The sequence below is a fragment of the Kryptolebias marmoratus genome, linkage group LG1 (genome assembly GCF_001649575.2).
Source record: "Kryptolebias marmoratus isolate JLee-2015 linkage group LG1, ASM164957v2, whole genome shotgun sequence".
Taxonomy (NCBI): domain Eukaryota; kingdom Metazoa; phylum Chordata; class Actinopteri; order Cyprinodontiformes; family Rivulidae; genus Kryptolebias; species Kryptolebias marmoratus.
Window position 1 is genome coordinate 5,189,348 of NC_051430.1, and position 24,460 is coordinate 5,213,807.

At 37.9% G+C, this 24,460-nt stretch overlaps 1 protein-coding gene across 2 annotated transcripts in view; it reads right to left on the reverse strand.

The window, feature by feature from the left end:
* Positions 1 to 24,460, reverse strand: part of unc5db (unc-5 netrin receptor Db) — a 360,215-nt gene that overhangs the window by 172,164 nt on the left and 163,591 nt on the right. For both annotated transcript variants that reach the window (XM_017434898.3, XM_017434897.3), the window contains exon 2: positions 15,926 to 16,138. In XM_017434898.3, coding sequence (XP_017290387.1) covers positions 15,926 to 16,138 — 213 coding nt within the window. The remainder of the gene's footprint in view (positions 1 to 15,925; positions 16,139 to 24,460) is intronic.

The following is a 24,460-nucleotide window of genomic DNA, read 5'->3' on the forward strand; positions in this document are numbered from 1 at the left end:
CATCCATCCATCCATCCATCCATCCATGCATCCATTCATCCATCCATCCATCCGTCCATCCGTCCATCCGTCCGTCCGTCCATCCATCCGTCCGTCCGTCTGTCCATCCATCCATCCATCCATCCATCCATCAATTTATTTTCCTCTACTTATCCATGGTCAGGTTGGGAAGGCAACAGGTCCAGGAGAAAGACCCAGACATCCCGTTCCTCAGCAGCACTCTCCAGCTTCTGTTGGGGGATCCTAAGTTGTTACAGGGCCAGAGAGGATACATTATCCCTTCAGGGAGTTCTGAATCTGCCTCTGTGGTCTCCTTCCAGTGGGACATGCCCAAAAAAATCTCCAGAGGGAGGCATTCAGGAAACATCCTGACCAGATGTTTGGACCACTTCAGTTGAATCTTTGATGATGGAGCTCCTCACCTTGTCTCTAAGGCTGAGTCCAGCCACCCTGGTGGACTCATAGTGGAGGCTCATGTCAGATACTTGGATCTGGGATTGTGTTCTTTTAGTCCTGATCTATTTCCATGACCATATGTGAGTTTTGGAATGCAAACAGGACAGGAAATAGAGAGCTTTGCATTTCAGCTTATCCTTGTCAATCCAGAGAACCGGAGTGAGCATTCCACCCTATTCTAGTTGACAACTATGACCTCAGACTTAGAAGGCTACAGGTAGTCAGTCCCTAGGGTCTCCCATGTCATGGGAAGGGTTAGACAAATATTGTTCAAATTGGTTAAAGATTTTTAAAATTAAAGTGACAAGACTTTGTGAGTCATGTAATAAAACTGAGAGTTCTTGCAAATGTTTCAAGATATTTCTGAGACTCCATTAATGCACAGCAACTCATTTCTTGGCATCAACTTTGATGTCAGACCACTTTTTTTTTTATTATTTCAGGCAATGTCCAGATTTTGAATTTTGCCATGTGGACAGCATTTCCTACCTTTAGCCACTCCATGTTTGCCCTCTTTCTATTACTAACCTTGGAGGAATCCATTTCATAGTCAGTGAAATTATTTTTCTTTACTTGATGCCTTTTCCAAGGTTATTTGTATACAGGTTGTGCGCATAACCATGGCATAACCAGAAGTGAATTCTATCCCAAGTAAAATGGGATTTATGAAGAAAAGGAGTTCAGAAACATGCATACACAAGGTTTAATAAATCTGAATATTTTTGTGCATGCACACTTTTTGAATTTTGTCCATACACCAACTTTAAATATGAAAGCTGTGCACTCTTTCATGCATGAGGCCCAAGATCTGTATCAAGCTGGACCTCTGTCTTTCCACCACTTATTTCAAATATAAGTTTTTTACAGACATAAACAAGGTTGAGTCATGGGATCTCTTCAGTGTCATCTATTGTGGCCAATCTCTACATGAAGGAAGTGGAAAAGAGAGCCCTGAACCCTTTTGATGAACCAGCACTGAGTCACTGGTTCAGATATGTGGATGATACCTGGGTCAAAATACAAGCTAAGAAAGTAGAAGCATTTAGCAGAAACATCAGCTTTGTTGAGACAACAAGATGCTTTTTTTGGACCGATTAGAACAAACAATGAAGTTTACAGGGACCCAGCACACACAGCTTGACTCTCACTACCCACTGAAACAAACTTTCTGTCCTCAGAACTCTACACCATCAGGGTGAACTTGTCCCTACAAAGATAAATGGGTAGAAAAAAAGAACAAAAACACATTAAAAAAAAGCTCTCCAAACATGTGGATATCCTGAATGGGCCTTTGTCAAGTCTAAGAAACACCACAGAACAAGGAGAAGAACAAATGCAAAAACATTGTTATCCCATATGTTGCTGGAGCATCTGAGAAACTCAGAAAAATTTTCTCCAAACACAACATCCTGGTACATTTCAGACAGATTGTTCTAGATGAATAACAATCTTCACCAGCAGCTCATTACTTCTAGTAGCTATAGGGTGCTAGCATAGAGCAGAGACTGTGTTAGCAGAAATAGGAGAGAAAGATACAAAGTAAGAATGAGGCTGAACCGCAGTCTGTAATGGCGTCCAGCGTCATGGCACAGTTGCTGTAATAAAGTTTGTGAGTTTACCTGTGCTTTCCTAATTCCATTCCAACTGTTACAAGATATATTATTTACATTGGATCAATGTGGAGCTTGTCTTCATTCGACTGCTGCAATGTGCAGCTTTAAATGGTTAGTAATGTGATTCTATCTGTAAAAATGTAATGAGCAGATTTTACTGAGATTTTATCTTATTCAGGCCCAAAGCTGTTCAGTGCAAAGACACTGAGCCAGGAGTTTGAAGCTTTAGTGATTTCTGGACATTGTATTCCCATAACAGTTACTGAAAGGTCTTCACATATGTAAAACTTTTCATTTCAAGTCTTTGAAGAAACTATTTATGGAACGTTATCTCATTTCACCATCATCTCCGAGCTTTCACCAAATCGTAATTAGCATCAAAATAGACGGACTGGATATTTTTAATAACAAAATCTTATAATTGCAATGATCTGCACTGAGTGTTGCTGAGTCTCTAGAAATGAAGGAAATTATTATTATTACTTTTGTTCTTTGCATATCTTATCCATTTCATTGTTAACCTGCTGAAATATGTCGCTGACCTCTGAGGACTTGATTTTTAAAAGACCAACAAAATCTTGTCTGCAATAAGGAAAGGCTGCTATCATTTTAATGTGCCAAGAATGTTAAAGCCCTGTCCTTAAAGAAAAACCTAAGCCCTCTTTTATAATGTTATATTGGGTGAGTTCATTTCCTGAGTACCCTGTGTGGAATTATCACTGCTGTCCTCGTTTTTTCTCACCTACTTTTCTTCTACGGTTCCCAGAATGCCTTTCAGCTGTGAGCTTGCTCTCTTTGGTCTCTGAAGGGTTTTGTAAACAAATAAATATGATATACTGTTGTCCACTGGCTGACCTGTTTGTGAACAGAAGGCTGACCTCTGCTCTGATGAAGTGGCTGTGGGAGGACAGAAACGTTGTTCCTGTAGACTGCATGGGTTAAGTTATCCAAACTATAACAGGTTTACAGTCAAACCAGTGAAATATATAAGGAGAACATGTCCTCCAATTTCAGATAATATTCCAGGTTCAAAGTGACATTAAAATGAACTTGTTAAAATGCAATCAGCTGCTGATGCTGTGTTTTATAGATGGGGTAGCAATAATCCATAAAAAAATGCAATCAATATCCATGCCCACACTTTGTTGTCAGGTGTTATACAGATACACTGCACACAGTCCTCTTAGCGTCTGTTGCTAGGGGACTCAAGGGCATTGTCAGCTTTATCAGTTCACAGTGATTCATCAGGCTAGTTGGTAAATAAGAGATGCTATCAGCTGCTCTGGGTGGCATTGAAGGCTCTTGTCCTAATCAATAACTTTCCAATTCTTCACTGATCTCCTCTTCTGATTAGTTGGGCTAAACCAATACACATTGTTGCTGTCTATTACTGAGCCAGGACAAAGCCTTCCCATTAAGATCACCCTTATCTGTGGCTTTACTGATATAAGGTGTGCCTATGCCTGGGACAACGTCGAGGACATCCCAAAGCTCTTCTAATTGCGAATCCACATGGACCAGCAGATAACAGGATTTTTTCCTCAGCCTCGCAGCACCACACATCTCTCGCAAGAAGTAACCAAAACCAAGATGTGTTGAACTAAAATGGCTTGTAATTTTTCATCTCACTTGAATGGCAATGGGAGAAAGCAAAGTGACATGGATAATGAAGGAGTTCAAGACAAGGGGGCGGATGTGCTGTCAGTCAGAGAAAAGCTGCGATGGCAGCAAGCACTTACTGACGGGGGAATGCTGATGAATAAGCTAAGCCTAATTTGAGTTAATGACGATGAAATATGCATTAATTTTCTTTTCAAAATGATCAGCGATGAGCACAACTGATGGAAGTGGAGATGAGCAGCGTTAAGTTTTTTGTATCCAGATAGTCATACAGTCATGGAAAAAAGAAAGTCCTCCCTCTTTCAGTTCTGTAGTTTTACTTATCAGTACATAAAAAACTGATAGACTTTCTTGAATTATTCAAACCTAACCTCAGATGAACCAGAACACACAACAGATTCCACCATGTTGTTATTTATTAAAACAAAAATGAAGCCAAAAGAGAAAAGCTGTGAGTGAAAAATGCTGCTTCCACAGGTGCTGCTGCTCAAATGTATTGATTAACTAAGAGATCTGCAACTTGCAGCTCTGGAGCCACATGTGGCCCTTCAGCTCCTTATAAGTGGCTCATCGTACTGACCAAAAATGCCACAAACCTGAATAATGTTCCAATTTAAATTGACAATAGGAATGAGTAATTGCTGCACATTTCCTTTCCAAAGTTTAGCAGATTATGCGTAGAGTTTGTGCAGCAGAATGACAGTAGGGCCATGATTTCAGGACCAGAATGAGGTCATTTCAGCTTGAGTTTTAATTAGAATGTGTTTAAAATGCAACAGTCAATTTTACTGTTGACTTAATAGATTATTAGCCTGTTTTCTGCTTTGTTTATGCAACTTTATGACCTTAAGGCATCAATAAATACATGTTAGTAGCATAAAACAAGTTATTCTTATAAAAAATAAAAACCTGGTTCTAATACAAGCCAAGTCAAATTAACAGCTCATTTGAATAAAGATTGGGGTCTTTTATTTGAGGACAATAAAGTTTAAATAACCAACAAACTAGTCTGCTTTTATGTTCACTATTTTTGAGGCATTAGGTTGTAACGGAACACATGTATTTTTTCTAAGTTGGCTATTATTTTCACTCATTTTCCACAAAGGTGTAAAGTTCATAACATGTTAGTTTATCCTCAGAACAATGAGACATTGTCTTCATCACAGTGGTGTCTCAGACCTCCCCTGTTTATTGAGGGTTGTTCCAGTTTCACATAGATGGCTTCTTTAAACCACCCATCCTCCGTCCAGACTGTAAACATCTTGATCTGTTTAGTGTTAGGTGGGTATGGACTGATGAGTCTGTCCAGAGAAGTTTCCCCACCTGTGTTGGGACATGTGCCTACAGGGTGGCTGTTTGGTCTCCCCGATTGTAAAGGTCATGCAGTCCTCCTTGCATTTGACTGCATACACTAGGTTTTTCTTTCTGCAGGGCTGGACAGGTAATTGGTAATACTGGGCATTTGCCCTGTGTGCCAGCACACTTTTGGGCTGACAGAGTAACTTTTTATTTTTTATTTTTAACTGTCCAGCCCATAAATAATAAGCAGCAGCCCATTTGATATTGGGCTGGTCCAGTCACATCACATCTCTTAGCTCGACCCCTCCCTATCCCTCACTCTTCTCCCTTCTCTTCCTCCTGAGTTTTTCGGCTTACTTGTCACATCTACAGGTAGAATGTCAGAAAATGGAGCCAAAAGAGAAAAAAGTGGTGCAGTAAAACTATGCAAAACTAAGAAAAACTGTGCAGGCAGATGCTGCCAATTGTGTTAAAGTTACAAACCTGTTTGCTCGCGGTTCATCTTCTGCAGCAGCAGAGTCTATGAGCGGAGGAACAGTGTGAGGAGAGTGTGATTCACAACGTGGTAAGGAATAATGTTAGCAGTGACTGTGTGATGTTTTAGTTAAAACTTGCATCATGAAACCTCAGCGTGATTTTCAAGTTAAATAAAACTGTCACAACATTTAGGAGCAAAAATATGTGCATATACAAATCATCCTGCTCAGAGTGAAGGTTTTAAAAATGAAACTTATGTCACTTCATCATACACCATCATGCAGAAACATGAACTATAGCTTAAATTAAGTATGTCACATACTGATATCTAACAGTACTCTGTTATGAACATTAATATGAAACAACATGACTGTGAAATCAGCATGTGGTAATAGCACTGAATAAGAAGAACACTGGAATGGCCACTGAGGGCGCTGGGCGAGATATCCAGCAGCCATCTTAAAAAGACCTCTGTGTAGCACTCTGTACTGTTTACATGTGGAAGCTGCACATTGTTAAAGTCTTGTGCTGCTGTATTCTGTGTCATCAGTTCATGAACACTAGCACTACTGTGGTAATTTTACCAACTGCATTCTAATTCTAATCAGACCAATACATAACTGCTCTTTAGGTAATTAGGTACTTTACATGTCTGCTTTATCTAACCAGAGCTCTGCTACCAGTGTCTGGAGTTGATTTCATTTAAACTAATTACTTACAGAGAGGATAGAAACTTGGAATGCGGAAATTGCTCCAAATGCACTTGAAAATGAGAAAGCTCGAGGAAAGAGTCGACAAAGCGGCTGCTGTTTGTGCAGCAGCTTGTTAGTGCTAATGTTCTTGTTGTCCAAAGCTTTTCACGGTAAGCATCAGGATCAACCGTGTTCATGTACACATCAGATATGTCATTACATCATTTTAGATATAGATATTGTGTCAATATCAGCTGATGGGGTCAGGACCGAACAAAATGACATCAACATAAACAACATGGCGAAGTCCAAGTAAAATTCATTTTTCAATATTTATAAAAACTAAACAGTCTCCAGCATTTTAACAATCATGTTTTTTACAGCTGAGGCTGACTTGGTTTTATTTAGAGATTCATATTCTTGTAAAGCTGTTAAAGATCAGTGATAGTTTTTATTAACTACAGAAAATATGTAACCAAGCCAGATTCATAATAATAATCTTTAAATGACAAAAACTACACTCATATTTGATGTACACAGAGACTTATTCCCATTACTCACTCTGCAGTGATCACATTAACAAATATTTATATAAGGGATTCTGTATCGATAAGGGAGACATTATAAATAATGTTAATATTAATTTGATTATTAAATACGTTTGGTCATGCCAGTTCAACTCCCGAGTTATTAACCAACTATATAGTAGTAATTAGTAGTAGAATATAGCAGTAGTAATGGTTCCATTGGTTCATTTCACAACACTAAAATGACAACTCATGGTGTCCCCCCCCAAAAAATTGGTCCTGATGAATCTCTCTGTTTATTGTCCCCCTGATAAACAAATATAATTTCTGCCCTTGCTCTGAGGGTGCCATCTTGTGTGTGGTTCAGATGGCCATGCAGCCATTCTTCTGAGCAATGATACAATGCATGCAGTTACTTCTCCACTTTGTTCTAGTTTAAAGACACCCGTGTTATATTGCTATGTGATTGTCACATGTCACACATTTTTACTAAATTTTTGTATGCAGGCATCATTTTTATCTCATAATGATTTTCACATTACAACTCTTCTAACATTTCCTAGAAGAACAGTGTAGCAACCTAAGATACATTTGACTTAACTTGTCATATTTCCTCCTTCATCCTTTCAGTATGTGGTCCTTTAGGTGGACCAGAGGCTCAGTGGAGCTCCTCTGAGAGCCCAGCCACATATGGAGTAATGGTATGATTTCTTCTGACTTTGTCATCCCCCCGGCTATTTAGAGACTTTTTGGATGCATTATGTGCTTTAATAAAAACCCACTGAGAGTAATGGCAGTGTTTCAATGCTTGCTTTATATGGTTCCACTCTTTAATTCTTGCCTCAGAAGTTGCCTAGCGTTGCGAAATTAACCCCAGCTTTTTGTTTAAGGGGATGCTGCGAGTCAAACATGAGATATTGATCAGTATGAGTTGGTTTCCAGTGCTTCTAACTAGCCCCCCCTTTCCATCATGCTTATTCCACAATCCTTCTTCCTTTGTGAACCTGATATTCTTGTCAACAGAATTTAAGTGGCAGTAATTTCATTGGTTTCATCTTCACCCAGGTGCCATCAACACACCTAAACCAAAGATGCAGGGGGTCAAGCACCTTCCTCTCCACTGAGCCCATTGCACAGCTGTGGTTTAGGAAAAGGGATTGTTTCTGTGATCAGTGTTTCAGTTTACTGCATGCAAACATACAAAAAATAAAAAAAAATTAAATATGTGGATGAAATAACTATATCTGAAGAAACCAACATAAACTCAGGATGCTGATTTTAATTAGTTGCAAAGAATTTAGCAGAGGAAGAGCAGACTCACTGCTGTCAGGCCACCGGACAGGAGTCAGCAGACATTCAGTGGGGCAGAAAGAAAACAAAACTGATAAAATACTTTTTATCAGTTTTATTTAGGGGAAAAAGTTAGTTTATTTCTAGTAAAAAGTGAGAAGACAATTGTAAGGTTTTCTGTTTTGTTTTTTTCTGAGAATTCTTTAGTGATTTTTACCCTAAATTCATTTTCTTTAAAACAATTATTCCAGAACACATTTTTTTATTTTATTAATAAAAGCTAAATAAATCATATAACATGGGTGGTATGCAGCATTTCAGCATTAAAAACTCTTCAGGATTTTACTATCAACTGCTTTTTTTAAATCATTTTATTTTCAAAGCATTTAATATAAACCTGCAGTTGTACATTAACGACAAAAGTGACAAGAATTCAGGTTTTGAACAAAATATCAAATGTTATATACAAATATTAACAGGTTCAAGCTTATGCCCTCACATTGATGGAATATATAAAGTGCACAATAGATGGTTTAATTATTATTTGTGAACTTTTATTATATTTATGACACATTTACGTTTACATTTATTACCAAAAACAGTATAAAAACATATGAAGTAGCTGCAGAGTTTTTGTTTTTTCAGACATGATCAAAATACTGTTAGATAATTCTGTTGCATGGTACTTCACGTGTGTTTCTATACTGCTTGTTAAAAAATGTAAAATAAAAATTGACATAAATATTCAATTTCCAATTCATTTGTTTTATATTGGGCCAAGGGACAGATATAATTAAACTATTCCATCTGAGCAGAAGAAGGTCCTGTAATTCATGCAATACATCATGGGCCCAAACAATTAGGCAGGTAATTAGTGCAGTAATGTCAAAAATAACACATTAATGCAGCAGGTAAACTTAGAAATGTGGATTCTACTCTCTGTGCCCTGATTTTTCTTCTATATCTGACATAATTTAAAATATGTTGAAAAAAAGCAATAATCATGACATAAAACTTTATACTGTTACATACAAACCGCCATGTTTATGGTCAGGGAAAGAAACCAGCCCTGAACATCTAAACCAGAACAGGCCACGGTCTAAAAGGAAGATAATGTAAGGTATCTTTAGAACCTGAATGCAAAGTTCATGTGTTGCTTTAAATACATTAGATGGAACTAAAGTTGTAGTTATGAACTGCACCTGCAGAACAGCAGCTGAGTTACAAAGACAATGAAGCAGGTGATTGATGCAACCCTTCCTCCGCTGTCATAAACCTGAAGTCACAAAATCCTGAACTCATTCAGGGGATAGATGCTCAGTGGTACGTATCAACCTTTCTGTTATTCAGAGAAGCTTCTTTACAGTGTTGGGTTCAATGTTCTGACATTCGTCCTAAGGAGCAGACAAAAAGTTGCTGATTATTTCAAAGCTTTGAACATTTTAGTAGGATCTCAAGTGATCGCTGCTCTAATTTCTTTGCTTTTTGTTCTTCAGTCTGCATTGACTGAGTGCACAACTAAGATACTGACAGGCAATCAATCAGTTTATTTTTACTGTGACAATACAGACGTTCAGACAGATGAAGTGGGGCCATGCCACTGGAAGCTTTTAAAACAAACAATAACATTTTAGACTTGATCCTGAAATAGACAGGAAGCCAGGGAAGGAGAGCACAAGTGGGATGTGACCACAACAAGAATTGAATAAACTGAATTATTGTTTAAGTTACCTGCATTACTGTTTTAAACTAATCTGGAGGATTGTAGACTTTTACTTTACTGAGGAGTCAGAGCTGGAAAAAGCTCTTTTTGACAACTGAGCTTAACTGTTTGTCAAATTAAAAGCCAGAGTCAAAGACCACCCCAAAGTTTCCGAAAACCAAGGACAATCAGATTCTAATGAGTCAATAGCACCGTTGTAAGAAGATTAAATTGTCCACATACAGTGCTTTCTGTTTGGCTTGTGCTCAAATTGACAAAGTTGATCTCCCTCCATGTTGATACATCTCTTGAGAAACTAACAGACACTGAATAGATGCCTGACTGTTTGCTGAAACAGACATATTTGAAGATCAGTGAAAGGAGATCTTGTTTGCTGATGTTGGACCCCAATGAAAGCATATATAAAAAGAACAGACTGGGACCTAAACTCAAGCCTAGAGGAACCTCACAGTCAAGAGGGGACGGAATGGAAAAGTACTTCCCCAACTGATCAGAGAAATGGAATTATTTAAGGGATGTACCTGTAATGTCAGAGGATTGTATGATCCATTAGGTTAAGAGCTTTTGTTCAAATGTGAACACTTTCCATATCAAATTCAAATAGTGTAATAAAATTGACCATAACCATTTTCTACTAAATGTCAAATTAGGTTATTACTTATAACTTTTAAACTAAATGAATGCAAACTTTCCTTGCTAAGGAAAATAATATGTCTACACTGTATTTCGTGTTTATTAGTTTGCCTTCCCAGTTTAATTACAGTGGTTGCACAAAGGTAGCCACGGGGTATCTCAGCAAAATGATCAGGCTTGAGACAGAGTAATCAAACTATTCTGTTCATAGATGGCTATGTCATTCATACTCCCCTCATGTAGTCAAATTAAAGCTTTAGATAACTCAGTAGTCATAATCAGATGATTATCTATGCTGTTGTTTTTTTTTAATATTGCAGCTCGGTGAAAAGCAAAGAGGTCCCATATATTGTGTTAAAGCTGTGGAAGAAACTTTAAAGTTAGTAAATGAAAGTACAATGAAATAATAATAAAGTAAAAGTCTAGTGTAATATGCAGTTTGATAGTCAAATGATCAAACATTCATTCAAAAAAAAGGTGGGAGTAGAACAAAGGCATCCCAGAGCAAGGCCTAATTTATTTCTTTCCACAAAACAGATTTGTAAAGAAATGTTGTGTTAAAATGAAAATGTTATGTTAAAATGCCTTTTTGTGTTGCCAAAGTGTGTATTCTTCACCAAAAACATGCTTTTCTTTTTATAAAATGTTAAAAATATGGTACGCTCTTGTTTAAAAATAACTCCAATATATGAGTATATCTTCAAAAATACTGTATGTTGTTTTCGGAGCCGTAGTCTGGGCACGTGGGATGTAGAGCTGTACCAATGATGTAGATTGGTGGTGTGGTGCCCTCTATACAAAAGTCCCGCCTACTCCCGTTCTCAGTCCGCTAATAGGTTGTCACCTTGTCAATCACAATAAAATATTACACTTTAAAAACCTCATACAACTAATTGAAACTAAAAGCATATTTTAACATACAGCAGCTAGGTAAGAATTATAAAAGTAACTCCTGGAAAAGGTTATCTAAAATTTATTTTATTTTGTTTTAGTCAAGACAATGTCCCATTTGTTTACATGGAGACACTAGGGGCACTTCTACTAGGTGGCCTTAATAACTGGTTTCCAACCCATTATCCATAGAAATATGCTGATAATTATAACAAGGAGGACTTGAGCTTAAAGGAACAGAACAGGAGCTAAAAGTTAAAAGGAGCACAACTTTAGCCAAAAGAACCAAAACTGTAGCTAAAAGATAAAAGTAGCAAATGGCTAGTTAAACATGGTAAAAGAATAGCCAAAAGTAAAATAAATACATAAATAACAATAATAAAAAACTAGTTAAAAGTACCATTAAGCTAAAGGTACCAACACAATAGCTAAAAGTAAGTGGTTTGTCATTATTGTGTGTTTGTATTGTAATACCTGCCAGTCCACAGAGGTCAGTGTTCAGATTGACACCTTCACTGTCTGCTCCGTTTGTGGGGCTGCAGTAGCTTCGTCGTCAGTGCCAGGGTCTGATCAAGGTTGCAACAGGAAGCGCATCAGGCATAAAACAATTGCCAAATCTTTTGTGAAAGTTTGCTCACTGTGGTAACCCCTGAAGATGGGAGCGGCTGAAAGACCAACAACTGTCTACTCTATTTGTGTCAACTCTGTTCCAGATTGACACAACACACCAACAGATTGATGTTAGCTGCTGGTTTCCAGGTGAATCCCCATAGTAAATGAGTTCCAGAAATATTTTATTAATAAATAATAATTGCCTTTAGACATTGATTAATACATGCTAATAACTAAGCTAGCTCTTACAACTCACCAACAGTGCTCAGTCCTTCTTAATGTCTTCAATAACGCTGAGTCATGATGTGAACTGAGCTAGGGTTGAATACCACCCTGTGAACTTTTCCTTTTTTTACTTTTCTTCTGCACAGGGAACAGCAACAATTCAAGTTCCAAATTTGTACTTGCCGTTATCAAGCTCACAACAATTTCACAGCACAGCAATCACACCATAATGAACTTCTAGAAGTAATTAAAGCCTTCTTCCTGTGGAGGGACCTTCATGAATACAAGAACAACTGCCTTGCTGCCTGTAATCACGGAGCATTCCAGCTGAGGTGTCGCATCGGCTGTGTTGTTTGCCAGAAATCCCTTCAGGAGTAAGGTCCTCTAATCAACACGCTTCCACCCGACAAAAACTAATGAGACATAATTGGTATGGCACACCACTGCTTCTCTCATACTTCACATCCTAAGCTCCTGTTGAATGCAGGGAAACACGTAATGGGAGGAGAACATGTTAGAACTGTAATGTACTTTCATTTTAAGGTAATATCTCACTGGGCTGCAACTAGTTGGCAAACAGCATTCAGAAGGAAGTCTCCACAATGTCCGGCAACGTTCACTAAAATGTCTATGCCTGAGTGAATTTTACAGAGCTAAGATTTGTTGTGGTAGTAGCTGACATACACAATACATACTCCAGGTGTCAACAGATTATACAATTAAGCATCAAGATCTCACAATCTTTGTGAGTCATTTTCAAGGTTTAAACAAAAAAAAGCTGCATCTCCTAAGTTTCACCATTAGTTTTAGATTTAGAAGTCAGATGAATGTGCTGGTGGAGTTGATCACAAACCAGTGTGTTTGTTTGTTCTGAGTGAAAACAGGTCCAGTGGTGCTGCATGATTCCCCCTTTTATCCTGCCTCACACGGGTCTTAAAACAAGCTCTCTGTGCACATGTGGGCGGTCTGAGCAGTGATTACTGATGCTGCTACTGTTCATTGGCATTAAGGCTTAAGCATCTGAGGTCACACCAATGCTCTTCATGACAGCTGGTCTAAGTAGCTGTGGTCAAAACCTCCAGTTATCTCTGCAGAGGAAAGTACTGCAAAAGTACATCAGCTGAAATTTGTATTTTAAGGAAGAGAAGGAATAGAAACCTCACACCTTAAAACACTTCACAAGGACACTATATTGTTAAATGACAGTAACAAGTTATTACCTTTTGAAGCTAAGTAAAAATTTCATTATACACCTTATTAAAGGTTAAGGTTTGAATTAATGGCAAAATCAAACCCTGCATTCCAACAAAAATGTTCACCTTAGAGGAAGAGAATAATGGTTAGAGGTAAGAGAAGAATTTGACTATGAAACTGATATAGATACAAAAAAAGTAGACTTCAACCCTGGATGATCCCCTCCCAACTATAATCATTTAGTGTTGATAATATTGCTCACATCCATATAGCATCAAGCATCACTACTCTATTTTGTTTTTAATTTTATTTTACTTTTAATGTGCTTGATAGGGTTTCAACTGTCATAGATCTGTTTATGAGCAGATGTTTTAGCCAGCTGAGGAGTTTTGCTCATCTGGACTCGCAGCATGATTCCAAAGATGCTTGTACACCGTCCTGCATGTATGAAATACTAATCAAAATAACTGTTATGTGTGAATAAAAGTACTCATAGTACCATATACATTGTTATGCATGAAGGCATTTATGAATTTAGTTCAAATTTTCAATGAATTTTTAACTGTCAGGGGTTTAGTTGATGAACAGCACTTGGATGCAGCTCACTGGGGCAACGTTAACTGTGCTCCTTTTGGCAGTGAACAGCTGCTGGCAGCATAGGTAGTGAAGAAGGACAGGAGGAGAATTCAACCAGCAGCATTGGTCAGGATGGACTGTTTGAGCATTTAAAGGACTGTTCTGAATGCACCGAGTAATGACCAGATTCTGCAACCACAGGATTGTTGCTACCAAGTTCTGAGTGTTTCCAAACTCAGCTGAGTTAAGCTACTTTATCACCCTTGAGTGAAATAGTATGATGATATACTGCAAGATGCTTTTTAGTATTTAATTTAAAAAATCAGAGTTATTATAAAGTTGTTCAGCGTGTTGACAGCTTTGTGCACTTTGTATCTTTGCATTTATGTCTTTAAAAATAGACAGAAAAGATCATTAGAACTAATTGCTATGCTTGGCTAAAGTAGTTGTTACAAACACTGTAACACAATATAAATCCACTGTACTGTGCTCTTAGCATAAATATTAGGTAATTTAATGTATTTAACCAACCTTAGGTATTTATATTGCACTTTATGGTGATTTAAATCAACTAGAGTCCCTGATAAATGCAATTCATGTTGAATGTAAAACTTAAAAAGCACAACTAATGTATTAGTTGCTTACTAAATCAGCTGGTGTCACTGTAGTAAGGTGAAATGCAGTTCTTGTCATGAAAAACAACTATTTTTTTGGTAGTAATATATGAATTTTAGGTATTGATTATAATTTCCCAAGAATGTTATAATGAAGTAAGAGAAGTTAATGAGATCTCATAACTTGTAGTTCTGCGTTATTTGTGTTAACGGTTTCTTTCTTTGACCTGATCAAATCTGGACGATCCTGTGTTGGAGAGCCCAGCCTGTTGACGATTATGAGAGCAGTGATGCTGAATGTCGGACTGTTCACAGATTATTCATGTATTCATACACTGTTTATATTGTTCTGTAGATTCTATGGCTGTAAACACAAGAAGAAGATGGTAAATACAAGAGCAAGAATTACATCTTTTTTGTAAACTAATGACAAAGTAGAACTTCTAGTTTGAGTCACATTAAAGTACAAGACAATAAAATGCAGGACAGTGTTAACTTGGAGTCATGTCAGCTTAAATATGCAGACATAATGAACAATTTCCAGGCCCAGTATCCTGTGAAGGTTGTCTGGAAGAAAGGATTTTTCTTGTCATGTTCAAAGTATATCAGCCTACACAAGCATCAGCCTTTTAAAACTATTCCCATATCCCACTTTTTTTTAAATGTACACTTGATATAGCATTTTTTTAAGCAACATTTGTTTTTTGGACTGTTGACAGTTCAATAAAGTTATAAAAACCTTCCTGGTCTTCGATTATTTGGTGTATTTTTTTCTTCTGAGCTCTGTTTGAGGCTGTTATTGTCCATCTGCCTTGCTTGTTCAGTAAAATAATACAAAGAAAGAAAGATTTGACTGTAGTTGAGAAACTAGTGTCTGCAACACAAACACAAGCAGATGATCTGTCATTGTTGTTCCTGTCCATGTGTTTGTCATGTTTGGAGCTGTAGGTTAGGTTCGAGGTGGGTCTATGACATTAAAGTTTTCAGAAGGTTGTGTTTAGGCTGTCCACATGAAAACACAAAGGTGACATTTTAAGATTTCAAGATCTGGAATGCAGTTCAGAAAAATACTGTTTAAAACACAATTTTCACATGGAAGAAAGGCTGAAATAATATTAACCAAAAACACCTTTTACATATTTCCAAGAACTGTTCATGTGTGGACAGGGCTGCGGAGACATATTGTATGAGAGGACCACTGTGGATCTATCAACAGGCCAGAATGACAGCCAACACAAAAAACTTTCATTTTTTGTTTCATGTCAAGTCATTTATGGAAACTGACTTGTTCTTAAAATGTCACAACTGCAACTCTATTAAAACTGAGCCACACAACTAAACTAAACCCAGTTTAGTCACAGTAAGTCATTGATGATTTCTTCTGTACATGAATACAGAATTACCTTTTATTATATTCAACAACAACAAAAACCTGATTTTGCTGGATGCATATTGATTGTGTTTCCACAGTGTGTTGTCTTACCTGTGTTTAGGTCCTTATGCTCCTGGGACCAGTGTTCATTCTGGTGTACCCATTCTCCATTGCATTTGAAGAAGATTTGTAAGGCGGGTGTGGCTTGACAGCGCAGCTTAATAGGGTTGCTTTTGACGATGTACGCGTCCTGTGGTTCCTGGATGAAGTGTGGCAGCGTGCCCTGGACTGAAGGCAGAGTATCAGACTGAGCTGCTGTGGCACCTGCACACAAAACCCTCAGTTACTCTACAATACCACAACCTGACACAAGGCAGTCAGCAAGAACATAGGCAATATCAGCTGGATTCACAGGTTACAAATAGATGTTTCAGTTGCTTTACATTTTTATTGCCTGTTTCAGAAGAGTGACCATTTGCTTAAGGGGTTTTTAAATTTCTATTTATTTTATTTAAATCCAAAGGCCCCCTGAACACCAAACAACAAGACCTGCTGGACAAGGTAGGAAAAAAAAGATGCATGTGGCTCTGCATAGAAACCCCCTTCACCTTCATTCTCCCATGCTGCTGATGGTGTGTCCTCCTCCACAGCAACACAGAAACTAATTCTGGAAGACCAGAAACCTCCCAGATACAATATACAGAAAAGATCTACAGCTTGTCAAAAGGATGATGAAACAACCTAGTGCAGACATGATACCTGTGGCAGCAGCATCATGCCAGCATGGCCTGATCATCTAATATGTACGGCAGTAAGTCATGCATGATAAGGGTACAGTACAGTACCCATGGTAACAGCTAAAAGCATAGCAGCATCATGAAACCTGCACACTGAAGGACTTCCAAATTAGCCGTGTTCCAACCAAGTTCTTAAATGTCTTTCATAGTGAAAGCAGCATCTGCTAAGATCACTGCTAAACCCTGAAGTGAAATCTTCTGTTCCACCGACGATTACCTCAGAGTTCAGTGCCAAACAGGCAGAGTTTTTCAAACTACTGTATGAGTGAACGAGCAGACAGCTCCCAGTTTGCAAGCAATGCTGTCTTCCAGAATATTGCATCTGCATTGTTTTAAATAAGTAAAATTAAATAAACCTCTTGCTCTGCCCCTCGTTGTAAGAAGAACAAAAACATGTAGCAGCAGTAGTGTGTGTGCATGTTTGTGTGTGTGAGATCAAATAATCCAGAGAGTAGCAGGGGTGTGCAAAATTCAGGCTGATAAAGGAGAACCTTTTCACAGTGACCTGCTTATCAATATGAAAGACTGGCATAGCTTCTCCTGTTACATATGTTGATAGACCCACTGCTTTCAGACATTACAGCCATTTTTTGGGGTCAGCAGGGAACAGTCTGATGTAACCATTGGCTGTGCAAGTGTACGGCCCAGTGCACGGTCAAAGTTCAACAAAAATCAACTTTGACTGAAGCAATCACAGCTCTACACTGAGCTTTGCCCAGCACATTAAATTAACTTTTTGTGCACAGCATGCATTACATCTGAACAGTTTTTAGAGTGCAGCTCAAACTTTGTTGCCTTTGGTCTGACAGCCCATTAAAAAGGTCATGGAGCATAGCAAGGCAACCACTAGTCGGCCACTGGTTCTCAAATAAGGGTACATGAACCCCTGGGGGTGTTTTGAAAAATATCAAATCTACATAAATCTTTTAAAATAGTAACATATTAAATCTTTCAATAAAAAATAGGACCACAGATTAAATTTTAAAATCAGTAGGCTATTAAATTTATTTTTTTAAATCTAAAAAAAAATCTGATTTGCCCCCATATCAAGGTGGTTTGACCCAACCATAGGTCAGCACCTATCAATCACTGTCACTCCCACCTTGGAAATGTAAACAATGGAAGCATAGTTAAAGCACAGCAGCAATGCTGCTAAACTGGGGATCATCAAGTAAAAAATAAATATATTAAACCAAATATTTACACAGATAAAATACAATATACAGATAAAATGTTGAGTGCAACCCTTCGTAGTGCACAGGTGCCCATTTTACACCGATGTTGGGCATATCTAAAATCTTCCACACTGAGACCCAGGTTAAAAAATTTTTGTGTCCTGACTGCTGTTGTCATGCACGTAGATGAACGACCAAATCGCAACAAAAATGTTCCAGGTTCAGTGTTGTGTAAAAAAGGCCTCAGCCTAGATACAGTCCTGGCATCAGTGTGCCACTGTATTTAACCACCATTTTTGACATATTCCTTTGTCAAAAGGATCTGAGTGCAGTTTTGAAAAGGCAGATCTTGAAGATTGCGAGAGCGTGACTTGAAGTATTTTTTTTTTCTCAGTTTGGAGCAAAAGCCTGCATGTGTTTTCTCCCTCCAAAGTACATCAACCACCACGTGCTGCGACAATGAGGAACAGGATGTCTGTGCTTCTGCCATCCACAAGTTTCTTCTAAGATGCATACTTCAATCCCATCATCACAGCTCCGGCTGAGCTATTAACAGTTGTAAAAGCTCATGAAAGCCCATTATGCCTCCCATCAAATCCAGCTACGTCCCTTGAAAACTAATTTGACTATTTTTCCATCTCTCTTCATCAGTTTTCTTTGTTAAATGGATAAATGAATGGAATCAGGTGTAGAGAAGAGCTACACACAAATTGGAAGAGAAGTAAATGAAATACAATGATATGCTGCCTCTACCTGCTGTCAGATATCTTCCACTCTTGGTTTTCTAAGAATAAGAAAAAGCCACTTTGCAGCCACTGTAGGGATGCTTTCCTTTTTTAATCTATTAGGTAACCCATTAGTCAGATATGCAAAAGGTTTTTTTGGTTTTGAGATTGGACTGTGTGGAAAAATTCTAAATAGCCAATATTTGCAGTAGAATAGGATCAAGATGAGCCCAGATTAGAGAATGAAGGAAAGGAGTTCATTGGAAGTCAAGCTAATACTTTCTAAGACCAGGGCTCAATAAGAGCAACTTTTCACCATCAGAAATAACTGATACTCAAATATTTTTCAGTGGTTCAATAAAACAGCAAAAATGAAAAGCCTTACACTCCTAAAAAACATTACTTATCACCCAATGCGTTTTATACCATTTGAACTGAAATTGCTTTAAGTTAAGAAATAACAGTTATAGTTGTTTTGGTCAAACCTCCAACATAACGTTACGCGCCGTCTAAGGGAACATTGCAAACGTTGTGTTAGCACTCAGTGTATGTGTTACATTTTACTCTGTTATTACCTCATTGAATTTTAGCTCAGTACTTGAACATTTGACAGTTATATCCACTTTTGTGCTTGCTAAGGTCTGTTAGGTGTTGGAGCCATCTTGAATCAGGGTGGCACAAGGTCATGGAACCAAGCTAGTTCAGGCATGATAGCAAAGGCAGTAGTGGCATGGGCTTCTATTTACAGGGTGGGGAGGGAGTAGGACAGCATCTCAGAGACAGAGAGACAGAGATGGCAAGAACTAGGACCATAACAGCATCATAATAACTGTCAAACTGAAGGGAACCATATTTCTGATAGGTTGTGTAGATCATGGAGAGGTACTGGCTATAATCCAGATTGAGGAGGATTTATTGAGCATTTTTTTTCTCAGGATAATCTGATGTCTGCAGATAACCTGGTATCTATCCAGAAAACTACATTTTAACCAGTAATTGTTTTAGAAGCTGATCAGAAGCAGGAGACATTGTATCAACAAAGGCATTGTTCTGATGAAAAACAGGAGACAAACAAAGGTCTCATGCATAAATGAGAGGTATGTGTAGCATGACGTAGTAGTTATTTTTGGATCAATGTTCACCTGGACATAAAAAAAAAACAAAAAAACATTTGTCTTATTTTAAAAAAAGAACCCAGGAGGAGCAGGAGCTCAGGAGCAATGTTTATGTGGAGTATGAGGCACATTATGGGTTTCTCTGCTGAAGCATCCAGAGAATTGTTCAAGGGTTCTTATCGTTTGTTTTGGAACACAGCAATGCATACAGGCTGAACAGAAAAAAAGAAAAAACAACCTTTGAAGGCCTTACTAAGCTGTGTTCCCAACCATTAAGACTTAAAATGATAAGAATTTTACTTTTTCATGTGCTAAAAGTAATGTTAATCTCTTCATTTCCTTTGGTTTATAGAAATGCTTTTATGTGGACTTTTTAATGGCAATCATTCTTTACCTGCTGTGAATGTTTTGTTACTAAGTTCCTTGATAACACTGGATGAGACAAGTGGACTGAAGCATAACAGATCAGCTTTAAGTTTTATTTTTCATTATTTTTATCTTAAGGTTTCATCCCATTCTAATGGTTTTAACAAAATAATTACTTCGTATTTTGGTATCTGAACATCATTTTTATGATTCATCGATCAATCCCCTTTTAGCCTGTAGCATGAAGAAGCAACCCTTTTTCATGACCTCTGACCTATTGTCATCTGTGTATTGTTGAAATCCCATAAATGGTAGCTTTAATGTAAATATTGAACTGCCTACTTGTTACATGCCCTAGGGTTACACAAGTTATTAATCCATAACTCCTATGGTGGTTTGTGTATATGTAAATAAACCCCCTTAACGCTAAAATCTGTTGTCATTCAAGTGTCTTTCCTGTAAACTCATGGGTTTCAACAAGCTGAAGAAGATGAGTGACAAGCATAAACTGAGCTAAGGCTAGCATCTAAACCATTAGGTCTTCCAGTATTATTATTGTTCATTTTTATGTTACATACAAAATTATTTAATATTCTTTTTTTCAAACTTTGTTTTTTTCTTCTTTATTTAAGTTGTTCTGAATGGGTGAAATTTACACTTTCTGAGGATTCCAGTGTGTTGTTGCCATTAAGTGTTTCTCTTGCAGTTTCTGAGTGGCAGGCAGAGCCTAATTGTTTATAACTCTCAGCAACGACAGCTGATCACCACCTGGGTATTTAACACTGAGCCTAACCAGAACTCTTTGCAGGAACGTTGTATATCAACTTACAGCCTTGAGAGAAACCCTGAAGAAATCTTCCTTTAACAGAATGGTTTTTTTTTTTTTTTTTCAAAGTGGCTCTGGAAATTAAATGTATTTGATTGATTACAGTTCATGTTAATAACAAATCTTCTTCATACACCAAAGTTAGTCATGGAGTTCCTCCAGATTCAGTGCTTGGGCCAACACTCTTTACTTTATATTTGCTTCCATTAGGTAAAGTTATTAGACAGCATGAGATAAATTTACATTGTTATGCTGAAGATACTCAGTTATATTTATCCATAAAGCCTGATGAATCCAGTCAGTTACTCAGATTACAAACAGGTTTTAGAGACATAAAAACCTGGATGACTCTAATGTTTTTGCTTTTACACTCTGGTTTCTGGAACTGAGCACCTAAGGGATAAACTTTTTAACCTTTGACTTTGTCTGGATTGCATTAATTTGGCCTCCACTTCTTATGTAATGTATGTGTGTTGGAGTTGTTTTGATCAGGATATGTATTTAACTCCTACATTAAAAAATGTTACCATGACCGCTTTCTACCTACGCAATATTACTAAAAATAGAAACAACTTGTCCCGAAATGATACAGAAAGACAGGTCCATGCATTTATCATTTCCAGGCTAGACTATTGTATATTTTTATTATCTGGGTGCCCAATACATTCTCAATACAATCTTCAGCTGATCCTAAATGTTCCTGCCAGAGTTCTGATGAGAGTTAGGAGGAGAGATCAGATTTCTCCAGTTTTAGCTTCTCTCCAGTGTCTCCCTGTCAAATTCAGAATAAAATTTAAAATCTTCCTTCAAACATACAAAGTTCTCAACAACTAAGCTTAATCTTATATTAAGGATCTTCTTCTTCTCGTTACATATTTTCCTAACAGAACACTTTGCTCTCAGACTGCAGGTTTACTTGTGGTTTCTAAGTTTCTAGAGTTTAAAAAAGTAGAACGGGAATTTTTAATGCCTTTTAAAACCTGCTTCCACCGATGTTGAATGTAATACATCCCCAGTCATTTGCATAAACATGTCATACATAAATTTAAAGAACAAACAACAGAACAAGCCAGTGGCACATGTTCAAAAATCACAAGCACTGAAGTAATTTGAGTTTGCTCTCAGGAGGATGGCAATCTTTCATCACTCTTACATGGCCCCACCACATGCTGTTTCTCTGCTCTTTTCTGTTTAAATTATACATCCTTTTCATCAAATAAAAGACTCACTCTTCCCCCTTTCTTCTTCTGCTACAACCTTAATTATCATTCTCATCTTCAGACAAACTTGTACTTTTAAAAACTAGGTTCTCTGAGTAACGAGGTGCAGACTTTGTGCCTTATTGACACATACAGTATCTGTGGCTGAGCTATTTTCAAAAGAACATTATCAGGCTCTTTCTGCACATTGTGGAGTGTCTCCGGAGGTATCTTCCTCCAAAGTTTCTCTTGCTGAGTCCACAGTGCAAATCATCACGTATCGTGCTTTAGCTGCAGATATTAAAATTGGAATCTTAAAATATTGCTTCTGACATGCAAAGCTGTCAACAACCAAGCTCCATCTTATATTAAAGATTTTTTCATCCATCCATTTTCTTTAGCTGTTTTTTCATGCAGGGTCACGGATCTTTTCATTCAATTAAAGCTGATGTTAGGATGACCGAACATTAAAAAATACTGAATAACTTTGCTGAATGACATATTAAACTGCAACCTGAGTAATGTGAGTCACTTCTTTTGAGATGACAAGAAGATCTTGAGAATTTTACAAAACACAAAACCAAGCTAATAGTAAATAATTGCACAAATTTAAAAGAAGTTTTACAGTGAAACAGATTTTGAAACCAGGATAAAGTCAATCTTGAATTTGCAGTTTGACAGTTATTTACTTAAACACCAATATTAATGACTTGTCGGTTAAATGTGATTCATTACTTTTGTGACGTTTTTCACTCAGTACCTTTTCTCTCTGTGCTGTTGTTTTTGAGTCAGCTAACAGAAAAAAAACAGGAAAAATGTGCATCTGCAGATATCTATAAACTCATATTTTTGCATAATTGTCTAGTGTTTCTGTGGCATTGTAAAAAACATATGTCACAACATCCCATCTTCCTATGTATGATACTCAGGGACATTAGGCTCTTTTACAAAACACTTCAAGCCAGGATCTAGACAGGGGGGAGGTCAAAGTCAACCCACTCCTGATGCATCTTTGTGTCGCAAAGCAAAGTAAGAACAGAGTTGAAATGTTCGATAAATGAATGTTAAACTGGTTTTGTGGCTCAATAATGTGATAAAGTGATGACATACGGTCTGTGCGTTGGATTAAAGAACAACAAACAGATTTATTACCGAAAAAAGGTTGACGATTATGCACAGAAACTTTGTATTTAGTTTAAAACATTGGTTAACCACAAAGAGAATCCCTAAACTCAGCTAATTCATCATCTTTTTAAAAACAATATGAGGGAGACATTACACATTTAATGTGATGCGCTTCCCTTCAACACAGCTGAGTTGCGAGTTCTGAGATGCTCACGTCATTTCTGAAAGCTCATGTCAGTGTAAGGCGTTGCTGTCTCAGTTAGTGATTTATGAACGTCCAGAAGCAGCCTAAAGACTGACTGGTCTTTGAGGCCATTTAATGCAGTTCTTTAGTGAAAGAGCCAACTAATTCTCAACTAGTGGGATGAAAAGGCTGAAGTTACTAAAATGAAGAGTTTTGCTTTGTAATAAAATGCAGCTGTTTGAGCTGCATTGGTCTTTTTGGTTTATCATTAAACATGTTTTTTGGGGGTGTGTGTTGGCATACTGTGATATTCTATTCTACCATCTCAGGTTAAAACTTTGGGGTGGCTCTGTCCAAACCTGGACTGGGGTCACTGACAGTTCAAAATAAAAACTTTACAGCGACAGGGCTCCGGGGATTGATGAGATCTGCCTGGAGTTCCCCAAGGCCCTGAATGTTGCTGGGCTGTCTTGGTTTACACACCTTTGCAACCTTGCATACATATTGGGGGTAGTGCCACTGGATTGGCAGACTGTGGTGGTGGTTCCCCTTCTCCAGAAAGGAGGACTAAAAAGTGTTCCAATTACACAGGAATCACTCTCCTCAGCTTACCTGTTAAGCTCTATTGAGGGGTGCTAAAGAAAAGAGCCTGGTTGATGGTCGAACCTCAGATTCAGGAGGAACAATGAGTTCTGTCCTGATCATGGGACACTGGACCCACTTCACCCTTGCTAGGGTCCTAAACAGGGCATAGGATTTTCCCCAACCCATCTGGATGTGTTTTGTGGAGTTGGAGAAAGCATTTGACCATGTTGGCTGGGATACCCTGTGGGGGGTGCTCCCTTAGTATGTGTGCTAGCCATTCAGTCCCTATTCAGTGCAAGAGTCTGGTTCACATTGTTGGCGGCAAGTTGGTCTTTTTCAAGGTGAGAGTTGGAATCTGCCAGGGCTGCTCATTATCACAGATTCTGTTCATAATTGTTATGAATAGAATGTTTTGGTGCCGGGTTTGGTGGCCTCAGAATTCCGTCTCTGCTATGATGATGATGTGATTCTGTTGGTGTCATTGTCCCGTGATCTCCGACTCTTACTGGAGTAGTTCATAGCCAAGTGTGAAGCAGCTGGGATGAGGAT